This window comes from Astyanax mexicanus, chromosome 1 (genome assembly GCF_023375975.1).
Source record: "Astyanax mexicanus isolate ESR-SI-001 chromosome 1, AstMex3_surface, whole genome shotgun sequence".
In the NCBI taxonomy this organism is placed as follows: Eukaryota; Metazoa; Chordata; class Actinopteri; order Characiformes; family Acestrorhamphidae; genus Astyanax; species Astyanax mexicanus.
The window spans coordinates 107,871,966-107,888,441 of NC_064408.1; the positions used below are offsets into that span (position 1 = coordinate 107,871,966).

General features: G+C 34.6%; 1 protein-coding gene across 2 annotated transcripts in view; it reads right to left on the reverse strand.

Annotated features, from left to right (window-relative positions):
- The window catches only part of ptprh (protein tyrosine phosphatase receptor type H), a 71,708-nt gene that overhangs the window by 5,837 nt on the left and 49,395 nt on the right, over positions 1-16,476 (reverse strand). The window contains exons 24-32 of one of the 2 annotated variants that reach the window (XM_049463886.1): positions 7,377-7,640; positions 5,512-5,778; positions 4,484-4,744; positions 3,075-3,329; positions 2,873-2,963; positions 1,669-1,728; positions 1,493-1,574; positions 751-841; positions 518-591 (exon numbers count right to left, since the gene is read on the reverse strand). In XM_049463886.1, coding sequence (XP_049319843.1) covers positions 518-591; positions 751-841; positions 1,493-1,574; positions 1,669-1,728; positions 2,873-2,963; positions 3,075-3,329; positions 4,484-4,744; positions 5,512-5,778; positions 7,377-7,640 — 1,445 coding nt within the window. The remainder of the gene's footprint in view (positions 1-517; positions 592-750; positions 842-1,492; positions 1,575-1,668; positions 1,729-2,872; positions 2,964-3,074; positions 3,330-4,483; positions 4,745-5,511; positions 5,779-7,376; positions 7,641-16,476) is intronic. The other variant, XM_049463888.1, reaches the window with a different exon arrangement.

Sequence of the window (16,476 nt, forward strand, 5' to 3'; positions counted from 1 at the left end):
TAACCCTGGTTTTTATGCATTTTGGCATGTTCTCCTCCACCAGTCTTACACACTGCTTTTGCATATCTTTATACCACTCCTGGTGCACAAAATCAAGCAGTTCAGCTTGCTTTGATGGCTTGTGATCATCCATCTTCCTCTTTATTATGTTCCAGAATTTTTCAATTTGGTAAAATAAAAAAAACTCATTAATCAGTTATTCATTTTTTTTAATTGGACTTTTACATTTCTTTATTCCTGAGTGCATCTGAAAATAAAGTAACTAACAAAACAAAATGTGTTTTGAAAGGTTTTGGTCTTTAATTATACACTTTAACAATCTGAACAATATTTTCATAGTTTCTGAACAATAATATTATATTATTAATATTACAGGTTAACTTATTTTAATGATTGTGTCTGGTAAAGGATAATTGCATTCTCATTAGGAAAATAAATATTTTCTGAAGTCTAACTGACATCAAAACATTAACAAAACACTTTTCAATATCCTGAAATCATTTTAAAAGAGACTTACAGGCATGTAGTTTGCATTGATATAGTCAGAATCAGGACCGTCCTGTTGAGTGAGCTTTACACGAGATAAATCATCTACAGAAAGTAAAAGTTAAGAAGAGAAATAATGATATTTACTTTACAGTCAGCTGCAGCAAAATCCAACAGACATCTCTACAGACCATTTCAAAATAAAATTGGATGAATGTAAAACAAAATCAGCTAAATTAATGTTTGTGTGTGTGATTAACTCACAGGCTAGTACATTGGTGAATCGGTTCTTGCTCTTATTTTCTGGGAATAGAGCTGCTGCACGGCTCTGATCTGTACCCACTGTGCCTAAATCCTGTCAACAAACAAACAAGAATAACAATGAATAGTGTTAATGTCAGCGGAATGATGGTGTGGAATGTGTTGAGCAGCAATTCTCAAACCAGTGCAATTAAGAAGTGAGCTAGTAAATCACTACAGAGGCCTTGCTGGCAGACGAGCCCATTATTTACTTTAATGAAATGAAATTAACTTTTATTTAATGAAAGCTAAAGAATGCTGCACTGAGCTGTGGGATAGGTGTGTGTTCTTCTGCATTGAATGTGAATGTGATTTCAGCACAGATGAAGGTTTAGAATAGAGGAGCAAAAGAAAAAAATATAAATAAAATGCTTCTCTGGTGAGCTTTTGTTTACATTCCCCCTGTCTCTCTATTGCACTCTGCGTGCCTTCAGTTTGTGCCCATTCTCATTTTTAAATTAATTGGTTATGCGGAGTTTGATTATGTAGCTGTTCACGCATTGTATTCAGAGGTTTGTACAGTTTATCAAAAAGTGGTTAGGCATTGCCTGTGACTATACTTTTATTACATTGTGTTATTTTAACTTTTACAGAGTATAAATGTATTTTTTTGTCTGTGACTTAAAATGAATAATGCATGCTGATTAACATTATTCTGGTTAAGGTAGGCTGATAGGCTCTGTTGGTATTCTGTCCATGACTGTACCTCATATTCCACACTGAAACCACGATTATCATCACGGCTCAGTGAAATGAAATGTTCTGGAAACTTTTTTAGAGGAATTGGCCTGAAAACAAACCAACAAAGCACATCATATAGACCAATAAGCTCATTAGCAGAAGTGTAAAAGTGTAAAGTAAATAAAGTAAAAGTATACTTACTTGTATTTATCACTTGGTAGGTTGTGCTCTACAGATTTAGATTTTGAATTCCCAAAGACACTGTTAAATTAGATACGGAACAAAACGTTAACATTTTGACATTTTCTTATTTAAGTTTCAAAGTATCAATTAAACTGATTTTAGAATCTGGAAATAACCAATGTGTCATTTAAGTAATACACATTTCTAACATGATTAACATGTATGATTATATAACACAATCTCAAATTCACTCCAAAAGTTTTTACGTCGAAAATAGCTGAAAACGACCTACAAATAGTTGATATCATATCAATTCCTTACATATTACAATTTCTACAATTAAACTGGGTGGTCTTTTCACTTTAAGTTTAATTTTTAAACTTAAACCTTTATATTACCTAATTTTTCTTTTTATTTAATTTAAATGTTTATTTAAGAGTTAGATCTTGTGCAACTCTTCTGCAAATCTCTAAATTTAAACTTTTTAACTCTTTTTTTTGTACCAGATCCCAGTATGCAAATTATTTGGAATTTTGCAAAGAATACCTTTAGGTTCACAATCTTATTTTTATTCAGTGATGCCTAATTGAAAGACAGTCAATTTGCCAGTGTTAAATAAACACAAAAAAAATATGAATACATGAATACATTTTAACACTTACAGTGGTAACCATGTTAAATTGACACTGGGAAATCAACTGTGTACTATTTGAGGTGTATTTTTATCTGGAAAAAAACTTTAGAGGCACATAGAAAGCTCCAAACCAGTGTAGCACAAATCTAACTGAGCATGAAGAACAAAATTAAATTAAAACACTGCCATTTTTAAAAAGATATTTCCATTTACTTTGAGAACCAAAAATCTCAGATTCATTTTTTTCCCTAATGGTTGTTGTCCTTCTGTGCTTTGGTTTTTAAAAAATTGCGTTATCTTTAGTTTGTTGCCCTTCTGTCCTTTAAAACATTTGTCTCAATTCCTTTAAAATGACTTCCTGTTAAAAAGCACATACTTTAGCAGGTGACACTGTTTAGTAAAAAGAAATAAACTGTAAAATGCATTTCTCTGTTCATCTATTCATCTATTAGCACCGTTTCTAGTGTTCTTGGTATCACATATTTCAAACAGGTTTAATCTAATTTCCTGATAAAGTGAAGTGTGTATACTTTTAGTGGAAAACCTCAATCCAATTCTGATTTTCTCACAAACATTATTAAATCTCACCTGGGAAGAGCTCGTTTGCGCCGCCATATAAAGATACCAACACAAAGGATGATGACCAACAATAGGAATACCAGAACGCCTGCTATGACTCCTGAAAAAATATTGTACGTTGAATAGTTTGTAGGATAGTTTCGAAGAGAGCTATAAAATCTATTTGTATGTTCAAATCAAGAACTACCATGGACATATAAAGCCCTCTCACCTCCAGGATCAGTCTGACAGGTAACTGAGGCTGATTTACTATGTAAATCCCAAGAGAGGGCAGTCACAGTCAGGGTGTACCACTGTGCAGGTTGTAGTCCCCCTATAGACAGACTTTCTCCACTCGCATTTAAACTCTGTCCATTTCCATCAACCTTTACACCTGTCCTCTCCCCAACAGGAGGATCCCAAAACACAGTTAAACCATATCCTCCAGATGCATATTTACAGCCCAGACCAGTTACAGTAGCTGGAACTAGAGACAGAAAGACAGACAGAGAAAGATATGTCATTACTGTGTAATGAAGCTGATCCTTAATTTTACTTTTTCTTTATAATTTCATATAAAAATATATTCTGCACTTCAACATAGCTGTGCTATAATTCAGCAATAGAACACAAGAGGGAGTGTGTTATCACGAATAACATCAGGGCTGTGATTCGGTCCTTGCCGTAGATCATCAAAGCCGTGATGTTATCCGTGATAACACACGACCTCGAGTGTTCTATTGCTTTTATACATCAGTTTTTTTTTTACAAAATGAATTAAGAAAATAAATCAAAGAACTTTAAGAAATTAAGAATGAATATGCTTTAATATGGACTGTGCCTTCCGCCAAAAAGTAGTTCCACAACAACTGTAACAGAACTAAAACTTAACTTTACGGTGTATGGTTCATACAGACTAACACCACGAAAGTTAGCTTGAAATCAAAATTGGGAACAAACGAAGATGGTAATGTTAGGAGCGTGAAATAACGATAACACTTTCCTCTCCTGCTCTGTGGAGTCGTCTTCAGGTGAAAGCTGCGCATTTTTTGAGCATTTCTGCTTGTTTTGCTGGGTGGTGTTGGTTTTAGCTAGCCGGCTGGACTGTGGTTAGGTTAGCGGAGCTTGCTTTAGCTCAGCATTAGCTTAGCTTAGCCTAGCCTGGCTAGTTAGTGTTCTGGCTGTCAAACAGCATTAGTCGAGCGATTTTCTTTCCCTTTTTTCCACAAAAGACAAGCCAGCACTGCAGGCGAGCGTGCCGCGGCTGAGCGCTAGCCTGTGCTAAGCTAACGCTGCTGCGGGTAGCCTGTGTGTATACGGCGTTACTCGGCAACGCGTCGGCAGAGTGATACAAGTTTAGTGTGAGAAGGCCGTGATGTTATCACATATATCAGCACGGCTAGAACACTTTCTTAACCAATCAGATTGTGAGGTCGGAACTAACTGTTGTATAAAGTGTAACATAATGTAACAAAAAAGTATATCATTTATATACATATATTAATTAATTAGCAATTAGTTAAGTACAATAGGTTGTAAAGATATTAAAATATTTAAGGAAAATCTTTCCTCGTGTTAAAATTCTTGCGTTTAAATTCCCATCGATTTATAGCTTAACAAAATCTGGCTGGCCACACTTACTGGTAATACTGGTAAAATTAAATCCACTGCTCTCCACTCCTTCAAATACAGTGTAGAGAGTGAAGTTGTATTTAGTTCCAGGAGAAAGACCTGAGACTGTTTGTGTCACTACATTATCTCCAACCTCTGATCCACGGTTGATACGATATGTTCTGTCGTTGTTCAGTCTGTAACTGTCAATGTTGTTCACTTTGTTCCATTCCAATATTAACTCAGTCTCAGTGCGACTCTTTACAGTTACACTGTTAACACTGGATGGAGCTGAGAGACAAAAAGAGAAATAGAAGATTAAGGGGGAAAAATGATGAATGAATGTATTCACTGTGGTATAAAAGCATATATACGTTCACATTTTCATTAATTTATTAATGATATCAAAAATTATTTTCTTAAAATATTATTGACTGTTTTATATAAAAATAAATACAACAAAAACATAAAGGAGTAAATACAGCTCTGGAAAATTGAAAACCTCTGGAATATAATCAAGAGGAAGATGGATGATCACAAGCCATCAAACCAAGCTGAACTGCTTGAATTTTTGTACCAGGAGTGACATAAAGTTATCCAAAAGCAGTGTGTAAGACTAGTGAAGGAGAGCATGCCAAGATGCATGAAAACAGTGATTAAAAACCAGGGTTATTCCACCAAATATTGATTTCTGAACTCTGAAAACTTGTTTGTTTTCTTTGCATTATTTGAGGTCTGAAAGCTCTGCATCTTTTTTGTTTTTTCAGCCATTTCTCATTTTCTGCAAACAAATGCTCTAAATGACAGTGTTTCTATGTGGAATTTGGGCTAAATGTTGTCTGTAGTTTTAAAGAATAAAACAACAATGTTCATTTTACTAAAGTATATACCTATAAATAGCAAAATCAGAGAAACTGATTCAGAACCTGAAGTGAGCTGTATACAAATATGTAGAATATGTTCATTATTAACTATGATAAACAACCTATTTCAATATTTTATTTCAGAAAAATGGTATGAGTTACTAATGCACACTGGAGTGCTGTGTCTGTACTTACTGGTGACATTGGTAAAGTTAAATCCACTGCTCTCCACTCCTTCAAATACAGTGTAGAATGTGAAGCTGTATTTAGTTCCAGCAGAAAGAGATGAGATGTTGTGTGTCACTACATTATTTGCAAAATCTGATCCATTGATGGTGTTGTTTATTCCATTGTAGTTCAGTCTGTAACTGTAACTGTTGCTGTTGTTCACTTTTTTCCATTCCAATATTAACCAAGTCTCAGTGCGACTCTTTACAGATACACCAGTTACAATGGATGGAGCTGAGAAAGAGAGAGAGAGAGAGAGAGAGAGAGAGAGTAAAAGATGAGAAGTGAATTAAAAAAATAATTAAGAATCGATAAACACTTTTTTAAATAGGGGAGGGGATGGGAAGAACCTATGATTGAATGTTTTTTTTTTACTGTACTTCAGTGTCGCATTACATTTTTACTCACTGCATTTACAAAAAAGTCTAAGTACTCAAAAATTTGTTTTTAATCAAGTGCCCCACCATAATCAAGCACTCATTGCATGAACTTACTATAACAAGAACCAGTACTAAAATCTAATGGAATATAACTTGTCAATCAAAAATGGATTTGCATCCTGCCCTACCCCTAATCAGAATATGTGACACTCCATATAACAAAGTGATCAGCGACTGGTATCAACCCTAAAACATGCATCAGTTGAACTCTATTTTGAGTTTAGACTGAATACGTAACGCTTAGTACTTCTTGTTCATTATACTATCCACTTTGAACAATGGATCATTTCCTAACACACACAGAACGCCAGTTCAGAGTGTGATGCTACTACTACCATGTTTAACAGCTGGTACAGTGATCTTGAGGTTGTTGAATGCTTTAACCCTTGTGTGTTGTTCGGGTCTGTGGGACCCATTTTCATCAAATGATACTGAAAAAATATTTTTTCTAACTCAAACTCATTGGCATTGGCTCATTTTTTGTTAAAAACATATATCAAAACACATTTTCGATAAACATACACTGTACCCCCCCCCCCATTTATATTACATACAGTATGTTTGGCCAAGGGCTAATAAACATTGCTTCATTTGTACATTTGAAACTAAACAAATTTTCTACTCATATCTTGAGTTTAATTCATTTTCTTTTACATTTTATTAAAAAACTAATAAAAAAAAGAGCAGCACGTTTTGAAAGAAATGTAACATAAGAAAGGTAAAGGGCAAATATTAACAATGTAAGCTGTTTATATTGCTTGCAATTTAGGTGAAGCAAGCATGTGTAAAGCATTTTAATGTAAAATTGCTTAATTTTGCTGAATTAAATACAAGTAACAAAGTAAACGAGTAACAAAAATATGAACACCACACAAGGGTTAATTCTACTCCTCCAAACATAACAACTCAATATTACTCATCTGTGAAATTAAAACTGTGCTTCAAGATATGCAAAAATGTGTACAAAACTGTAGAAAACTTTTTTTTGATCCCTTTCTTTTTTAAATCCAAAAAACACATGCAAGACCTAATTCACTTATGTCAGGAATGGGAAGAACCTGAAAACCTTTAATAAATAATAAACAGTGTGCATCCACCCCTGTGGAATATTTGGTTTGTTTGTAACACAAACAGCTAAGCTTCAGCACTGTATTTGGATAAATTATATCTTTAAAAAAATAATAAACAGTGTGCATCATTCACTGTGGAATGTTTGGTTTATGTGTAACACAACCTGCTAAGCTTCAGTACTGTGTTCTGATAAAAATATAAATTATATCTAAAATGATCTTCATGAAAACCAAAAAAAAATACTTTGTAATAATCCAAATTTATAGATAATCATTAAACTTTTTTCAGCCCAAAAACATACAATCAACAATCTGTACTTACTGGTGACATTGGTAAAGTTAAATCCACTGCTCTCCACCTCTTTAAATACAGTGTAGAGAGTGAAGGTGTATTTAGTTCCAGGAGAAAGAGATGAGACTGTGTAGTTCACTACAGATCCTCCCTCTGATCCATTGATATTAATGTTTATTCCATCATAGTTCAGTCTGTAACTGTAACTGTTGCTGTTGTTCACTTTGTTCCATTGTAATGTTAACCCATTCTCAGAGCGACTCTTTACAGATATACTGTTTACACTGGATGGAGCTGGGAGAGAGTGATATAGAGAGAGTAAGAGAGAGACAGAGAGGAAGGATAAAATAAAAAAGATTAAAAATTGATTAACAAATTGTGATAATGTAAAGGAATGCCCAGAACGTTTTGGAAAAGTCATGGAAATTTGGTCTACAAATCTTTGTGTATCCATATTCAAATGAGAAAATCTATTTTAAGCTAAAAAATACGTAATCACAGAGTTAATCCAGTAATTTTGCCCGACACAATGGAGCTCTCAGGATCTGACACACATTTTATTATTGAAGATTGTGTGTCATCATTTTTATCAGATTAATTTTTATCCTACTAAAATAAATTTTGATGATGGTTGTAGTCGATTTTTGGTTTTATTGTCCATGTCTGCACTGTTTTAAAAATTGGTAATGAAAATTTGCTTTGAAGGCATGGAAAAGTCATGAAAATCTATTGGATAAAAGGTGTATGAACCATGCATAGGGTTTATTTACAAAATAGTAAATGCTTTAACTCATTGGGCCTATCTTACACTCTGTGCAAGCGTGCTGCGATGACCATTGCTATCTTACACTCCGCCAACAGTCTATTTGCAAGCCTTGTGTCTGTGTCTTTTAAATAGCAAAGGCGATTGCGAATATATCTACGTTGATGTGGTGGCTTAGGTAAATTTCTGACATATTGCTATATTGGCAGCGAAAAACACAGGTGCGCCACTGACTGATTTAAACTCTGACAACAGTAAACAGTCAAGCGTTTACTGCTGTCTTAGCAACATATGCGTACACTACCGCTCCTTACACACACACACACACACACACGGACATGCAGCCATGCACAAACCTACATTTTACACCAAAAATAAACAAAATGCAAACAAAAAAATATTGCTTGTCCTGTAAATGACCTGCTCACGTGCCCTCACAGAGTGAACGAGCAGGTCAGGTTCCTCTGCTGAGAAGTGCAAAAGCGCTGCACTGTTAAAATAACAACACGCCAAAGTCAGAGCTCATCTGGTTCTTAAAAGGAATGGGAAGTGACACTCAGATTTTGTTATTTCATGTTACGCCCAAAACACACCCATGATTAATTAAGATAATTAGTACACGCCTTTTGTGCATACCGAGCCGCACAAGGCTTGTTTTCCCCGTTGTTACCGTACCAATGCGTGGTGCACTGTTTGCAGCTCGTCTATAGATAGTTAAAATAGGGCCCATTCACTTCACTTTTATTTAATTTTTAAATAAATTAATGAATTAAACTTAAACTCAGAACACTTTTATATACCTAATTCACTTATGTCAGCATAAGAAGAACCTGAATATCTTGAATGAATAATAAATAGTATACATACACCCTGTGAAACACAAACAGCTAAGCTTCAGTACTGTATTCTGATGAAAATATGAATGATATCTAAAATAATCTTCATGAAAACATTTACAAAAATTCAATGTAATAATTTACACTTCACAGACTGTATCATAATAGCCTAAATATACAATCAAAAATCTGTACTTACTGGTGACATTGGTAAAGTTAAATCCACTGCTCTCCACTTCTTCAAATACAGTGTAGAGAGTGAAGGTGTATTTAGTTCCAGGAGAAAGAGATGAGATGTTTCTTGTTACTGTATCATTTTCGAAATCTGATCCATTGATGGTAATGTTCATTATATTGTAGATCAGTCTGTAACTGTAATTGTCACTGTTGTTCACTTTGTTCCATTCTAATATTAACTCAGTCTCAGTACGACTCTTTACCCATACATCGGTTACACTGGATGGAGCTGAAATAGAGAAAGAGAGAGAGAGAGAGGAAATAAAATAAGATGGGGAGTGAAGGGGAAAATGAATAATAAATTGTGTTAAAGCACATAAGTTACATAACAAGGTTAAATAAATAATGGAGAGTATGAATACTTACTGTTACTGTACTCAAGCATGCTACAGTATCTGTACTTTACTTGAGTATGTCTGTATGTTAATATGTTTTACATTAACTCACCACTTAATCAAGCACCCAATCTGTGAAACTATTTTTTTTTAAATGTTCTTCATAAAACCAAAGCTTTTATGTATGATACGCCACACTTACAGATTTAACCATCAGGCTGATGGATAGAGAAAAAGATTGAAGAAAATACCAACTATAGAGGGAGACCTCATCTCCTATTATGAACCACCGCGGTTACTTAGATCTCAGGGTGCTGGTTTCTTAGTAGTTCCGAAAATTCAGAGGAGCTCTGCAGGAGGAAGAGCTTTCTCTTATAAAGCGCCTCAACTCTGGAATAATCTCCCCGAATATGTTCGGGACTCAGACACGGTCTCAATCTTTAAGTCTAGACATACAGTACACTTATTATTAGATGAAATTTTCATTGGCAAGTTGATTCTAGACCAGATCCCTTTGGTAGCGTTCTGTTCATGTGATAATATGATATCTGACTCAGTCCACAGTCCACAGATTTTTGATAGGACTGAGGTCAGAGGGATTGAAGTTAGCCGACTTTTTTGGAATTCCAAAAATCACCCTTAATGTGTGTTTGGAACATCTAAATATTTTAAAGTTTTAAAAATCTACTTGATGGTTTGAGTTAAAGATTGGAAGCCTAAATAATGGATAATTGAACAGCCAATATTTCTCTAACTTAGCCTATTCTGAAATGTTATATATTTCCCCAGTTGCTGCAGCACACATTAGGTGTATCTATGACTGTACCCTGCAGTTAGATAGCATTCAATTCAATTTAATTCAATTCAATTCATTGTCATTATACTGATACAGGGTTGTACAGTAAAACGAAACACTAGGCTAGATCTTCAGTGCAGACAAAAAGAGTGTAATACAGAGTATATAGTGCACAGACGATAAGTACAGATGACGAGTGCAAGACAAAACATACAGTGTATTGGCAAAAAGTATAAGGGACACAGACAATAGATACAATTAAAATTAGTATATACATGTTTAAGTGAGATGAGGTACTGTAAGGGTAGATTAAAGTGCAGTAGTGACAGCGGTACATTATATATAGTCCACAGGTGTAGAGGTAGAGGTAGTAGAGGCATTGGTTGAGCATTGGCTACATAGCATTGGGAACCTCAGTCATGGTCACAGAAAACTGTTAAAACTCCACTGCAGGTGTTGATAGAATAAACGATAGCAGTATTGTAAACTCATAATTTGACCAATCAAATAAATAGGGTAATCCAGCAGTAAAAAAATATTGGTTGTCAAACTTATTGGTTGTTAAATTCCCACCAATAAATACAAAATTCCTGGTATTTGATTATTTAGGGTTATTTTTTATCCTCTTCAGTAACACAGATACTATGAAGTATTGCAGAGCATTGTCTTGACGTATATTAAGTATCACAGAATCACAGAATATCATATCACTGTTATCATGAGACACATGGTGATAATCTGGTACCATGAAATGACGTGTGATCCCCACCCCTATCTTGCAGCCGGTGCTTTTAACAGCATTTAAACAGCATTTTAAATTTTCAAAAAGTAATTCCATTTCATCCTGAGAGAAAATGTACACAATTTTGGTCTATGACGAGTGTACGTATATAAAATCCACTCATGCACTTTGTCTATTAATATTACCTAAAATGTACAGAATGAGTGTACTTACTGGTGACATTGGTAAAGTTAAATCCACTGCTCTCCACTCCTTCAAATACAGTGTAGAGAGTGAAGGTGTATTTAGTTCCAGGAGAAAGAGATGAGACTGTGTAGTTCACTACATTATTTCCAAAATCTGATCCATTGATGATGTCGTTTTTTCCATCGTAGATCAGTCTGTAACTGTAACTGCTGCTGTTGTTCACTTTGTCCCATTCCAGTATCAACTCAGTCTCAGTACGACTCTTTACCAATATATGGGTAACAGTGGATGGAGCTGAGAGAGTGAGAGAGAGAGCACACATGTCAGAAACATACCTAAGTGCTATTTTAGCATAAATTTGCCTCAGCAGTGTCATTCTAATCCTATATTAACTCACTTCAACATGCCTTTTGCAATCATGTAGTCCTTTGTAGGCAATGCAGAAATCACTATTTCACTATTACAAACTGTAAACACTGCCCACCCACAGTGAAAACTGATTGGCTCACTCACAGACTCTTTGCAGAGAACAGGCCAATCAGAACCATCTTTGTTTTGCATTTGCTTCATGAATATGCACATTAAGGGAGCACCTTTCTCTATATCTCCCTCTCTTTCCCACACACACTATTGGGTGAAAAAGTCTGTGTTGCCTGTGTGCGTGTTTGTGTTCAATCTCGGGCCACTCGTTTTAGATTCCGGGAGGTTTTATCTGACGCGTGGGCATCAGGGAGCCGTTATTGATATGCGGTAGACTCCCGCAACTTCCAGGAGACTTGGGAAGTCTGCATTAGCAGTGCTAATCATGTCACATGTAACTAGCTAGTGAACTTAGATTTTTTTAAAGCAGCATTTTGGTAAAAAAAAAAAGAAAAAAAAGAAAACGGCAAATCTAAATTAGCTCAGCTAACAATACACTTCTGGCCCGCTTACAGCTCAGCTCATACCTTTCAGCTAGAAATAGCCAGTGTCTGACAAGGTAGGAGGCCGAGTAAACTTACATCAAGTGAGAAAAAAGCTGCTCAACACTTTATTCATTTCATTTATAGAGCATAAAAAAATAACCTATCATTTGCCAGATCTTCCTGTTGGCGTCCTGCATGCTCTGTACACAGTAGCTTAAAACAAGAACACTGCCTAACCCATTCAGACCTGAATAAATAATAATAATGCTGTTTTCTGTCTGTAATACACACAAAAGAAGACTCTAATATTTTACTATAAAATCTATAATAACATTAATTCCAATTAACTAACATAAGTAACTGTTTTGTATGTCTACCGCCCACTGCACTGGAAAAAAAGACAGCACTAGAGCCAAAGAGTCAAATTAAAATAGACATAATAAAATAGACATAATAATGTCTGTTTTAATTTGACTCTTTGGCTCTAGTGCTGTCTTTTTTTCAGTGCAGTGGGTGAGGCTAAGCTATTGTTTCAGTGGCTTATAAACTTTTTCATTGGCTCATTTATAGTCTATTCTAATGAAGAAGAAGTCTCAATTAGTCTTATGTGCAACAAAACAAGAAAAAATAAGAGAAAATAAGAAAAAAACATGATGTCCATTGTAAGGGATGCAGGGTCTGAAAGGGTTAAACAACCCTAATGTTAAAAGTAAACTTTGCTATATGTTTAAAAAAAAACGAGTCATTGTTCTGTATAAATTATTTGGTATTTACACTGATTTGACTAAACACTTTTCAGACAACAGATATTTTCTGTTGCCAAATATTCTGTGCTTTCCTACTAAATAATATGCATATTTTTCTTCATTTAACCAATAAAATCATGTAAATTTGAAATATGTATTTATTGTTTTTATAAAGCAGAAAAAAATGTAAGCAATGTAATTTCAAATGTCTCAAATTCCTTTATGTTTTACTTAATTATTAAAAAAATATATATGTTGTTACACATTGGAATGTAGTATTTGTACTAGGAGTGTGCCATATCGTATCGTACACGATAATATCGACAACATTTTTAAATATCGTGAACGATATTATACCCTGAAATATCATGCCATAACACCCACCCCTAATTATCACATCAGGGTACTACTTTTTTGCTGTTTGAAGCTAAAGAAAAAAATCACACATTTCTCATTTCCTATTATATATCTACTAGAGACAGATTATATCTGTCCAGTATCATTTATTTTACTTTAGTCCTGGAGATATTAGAAGTGCATATTTTTATTAGTATCATTACACTCTGAATCATTGACTTCTGTTACAAATCTGCAAAAAATCTTGTATTTTTTAATATCTCAGTTAGAGGTGTGCAATATCATATTGTAAACAATAATAAAATGTAAGTTTTGTTTTGTTGCAGTAGTGTATATATATATTTTTTTTCATATCGTTAAGAGTATCGTTATCGCGATAATACCATGAAATATCGTGATATTATTTTAGGACCATATCGCCCACCCCTAATCTGTACTTACTGGTGACATTGGTAAAGTTAAATCCACTGCTCTCCACTCCTTCAAATACAGTGTAGAGAGTGAAGCTGTATTTAGTTCCAGGAGAAAGAGATGAGATGTTGTGTGTCACTACATTATCTCCAAGAGCTGATCCATTGATGATGTCGTTTATTCCATCGTAGTTCAGTCTGTAACTGTAACTGTCGCTGTTGTTCACTTTGTTCCATTGCAATATTAACTCAGTCTCAGTACGACTCTTAACCAATACATCGGTTACACTGGATGGAGCTGAGAAAGAGAGAGAGAGAGAGAGAGAGAGAGAGAGAGAGAGAGCAGTGTAAGAGGGGAAAATAAATGAAAAATAATTATTCACTTGAAGCAAAAAATAAATATATAACTATTTGTTAATTTATTAGACTAAAATGACCAAAACATGACTGTAGAGTAAAAATTGGTCTATTTGTCTATTTGTATTATAATCATAATGTCACATTTAACAAAATATCTTTTTAAACTTAAATAATCATTTCATCTGTGTTTGGTAGTTTCTTAATTGAGACAACCTCTTTTAATGTCAACTGACCAAGCCTTAAATCTTTTTAGAGCAATGTTTCTCAAGCCCGGTCCTTTTTCTTCTGTTACCAACACAGCTGATCCAACCGATCCACTACTGAGCAGCCCATTATTGAGAGGAACAGCACAGTAGTATCTGTACTATCGCGTTATCGCGATAATACCATGAAATATCGTGATATTATTTTAGGACCATATCGCCCACCCCTAATCTGTACTTACTGGTGACACTGGTAAAGTTAAATCCACTGCTCTCCACTCCTTCAAATACAGTGTAGAGAGTGAAGCTGTATTTAGTTCCAGGAGAAAGAGATGAGATGCTGTGTGTCACTACATTATCTCCAAGAGCTGATCCATTGATGATGTCGTTTATTCCATTGTAGTTCAGTCTGTAACTGTAACTGCTGCTGTTGTTCACTTTGTTCCATTGTAATGTTAACCCAGTCTCAGTGCGACTCTTTACCCATACATCGGTTACACTGGATGGAGCTGAAAGAGAAAGAGAGGGAGAGAGAGAGTGAGAGAGAGAGAAAGAGAGACAGATGTAATTCGTAAAGTAGTTTTGTACAGTGTCTACAGTGAGGAAGACGAAGAGAATTGGAAAGTCAGTTTGAACTAATTCTTGAACATGTAGTGAGTCAATCATTACTTATTCTATATGCACACTATTCTCTATAAAGCCTTTAATCACCAACTATTGACATTAATTAATTGTAACAACAAGAACAGCAGCAACATCTTACGTGCAGGAGTAGTTGGTGCTCCTGTTGTGATGGTAGGGATGGAGGTTGAAGATATAGTTGAATTAGTTTGTGCCTGTAAAAAAATAATAATGATATAAATTATGACCTTTAAAAAAATCATAAAAAACCTGTATGTATCCTGCATGTTAGTATTTTGTGAGTCAGAAATGAATACTAAAAAAAAGGCAGTGTATTATTTAAAATTTCAGGTTGAATGTTGGTGTCTGATGTCTGATGACAAAAATGTTATATCAGGATAACGTCTTATACTGTTATGTGCCTGCAGGGTTGATTTTTAAACCCACTTTGTTCAAAAAGGCAGTACCCCATTGCCAGGCCTTTACTTAACACAAACGCATTGCTAAATAAAGACAATAGAATTGGGGACATGTTTACACTTTTGCACGTTTGTCAAATCTAAAATGAAAGTTATGTCTATATAACTGTAGAGTGATGTTTGCATATTATATTGGCACACGGCTCCTGCCCAAATCCTCGTCTTCGGTCCGCTCCCCCCTTTTTTATTCCAGTCCAAGGGGATGGGAAATACTAGCAAAAATCTGTTGTGTGGGAATAATTATTGTTTTTATATTTTTTGGTTGGAATTTTGAAAAAGGTATCAAAAAAAGTACTGTTTGGGTATCGGTACCAAATTCAAGGTACCGTACCGGTATCGAACATTTTACAATGATACCCAGTTATTTAGAAACCAGCATTAAACTTGCATTGTATACAGTCATGAAATGAAAATCATTAAAACCACCTGCCTAATAATGTGTAGGTCCCTTTATGTGGAAGAAAAATATTCAACACTCTTAACCTTAATGAGAAATTCTCATCCTTTTTCATATTTTGCATTGATTTATGACTTTTTTATTTCTAATTTTATCCCATTTTTTCTCCAATTTTTAAGGCCACCCACTAGTGCCTATCATTAGTAATGAGGGTGAGGACTAGCAAATGTCTCCTCCCATACATACTGTACAACTCAGACTCAGCTTCTTTTAGAGCTGCCTGAGCTGATCAACATCACTTTGGGAGTGATAAAAGGAGAGAGTGCCATATACCCACCCAGAGAAACCAATAGCCAATTGAGCTCTCTCAGGCTCTGGCTGCTGACGGCAAGCAGCAACTGGCCCACTGTTCACAAATGACAATCTGTTTGCAAAGTTAAAAAGATATTTCAATATAAATAAAATCCATTTGTGATTATTTTAAATTGATTTTTTTCTATTACATTTAAATATCCATAATTAAAATGTTTCTGTGATTAGGAATAAAAATGCAACTATTCTTGTTTAATCACAGCTTAATCACACCTTAACTTTGTGATAAGGAAAACTAGCTATATATTACTATATATTTTAAAATCGATAAAGTTGTCTATTATATGCCATTAGTAACCTGTTAACTTAATATTACATGTAGCAAAAACAGATATAAAAGAGACATGATATACTGAGTTGTTATCATGAACAAGTTGACTGAAAT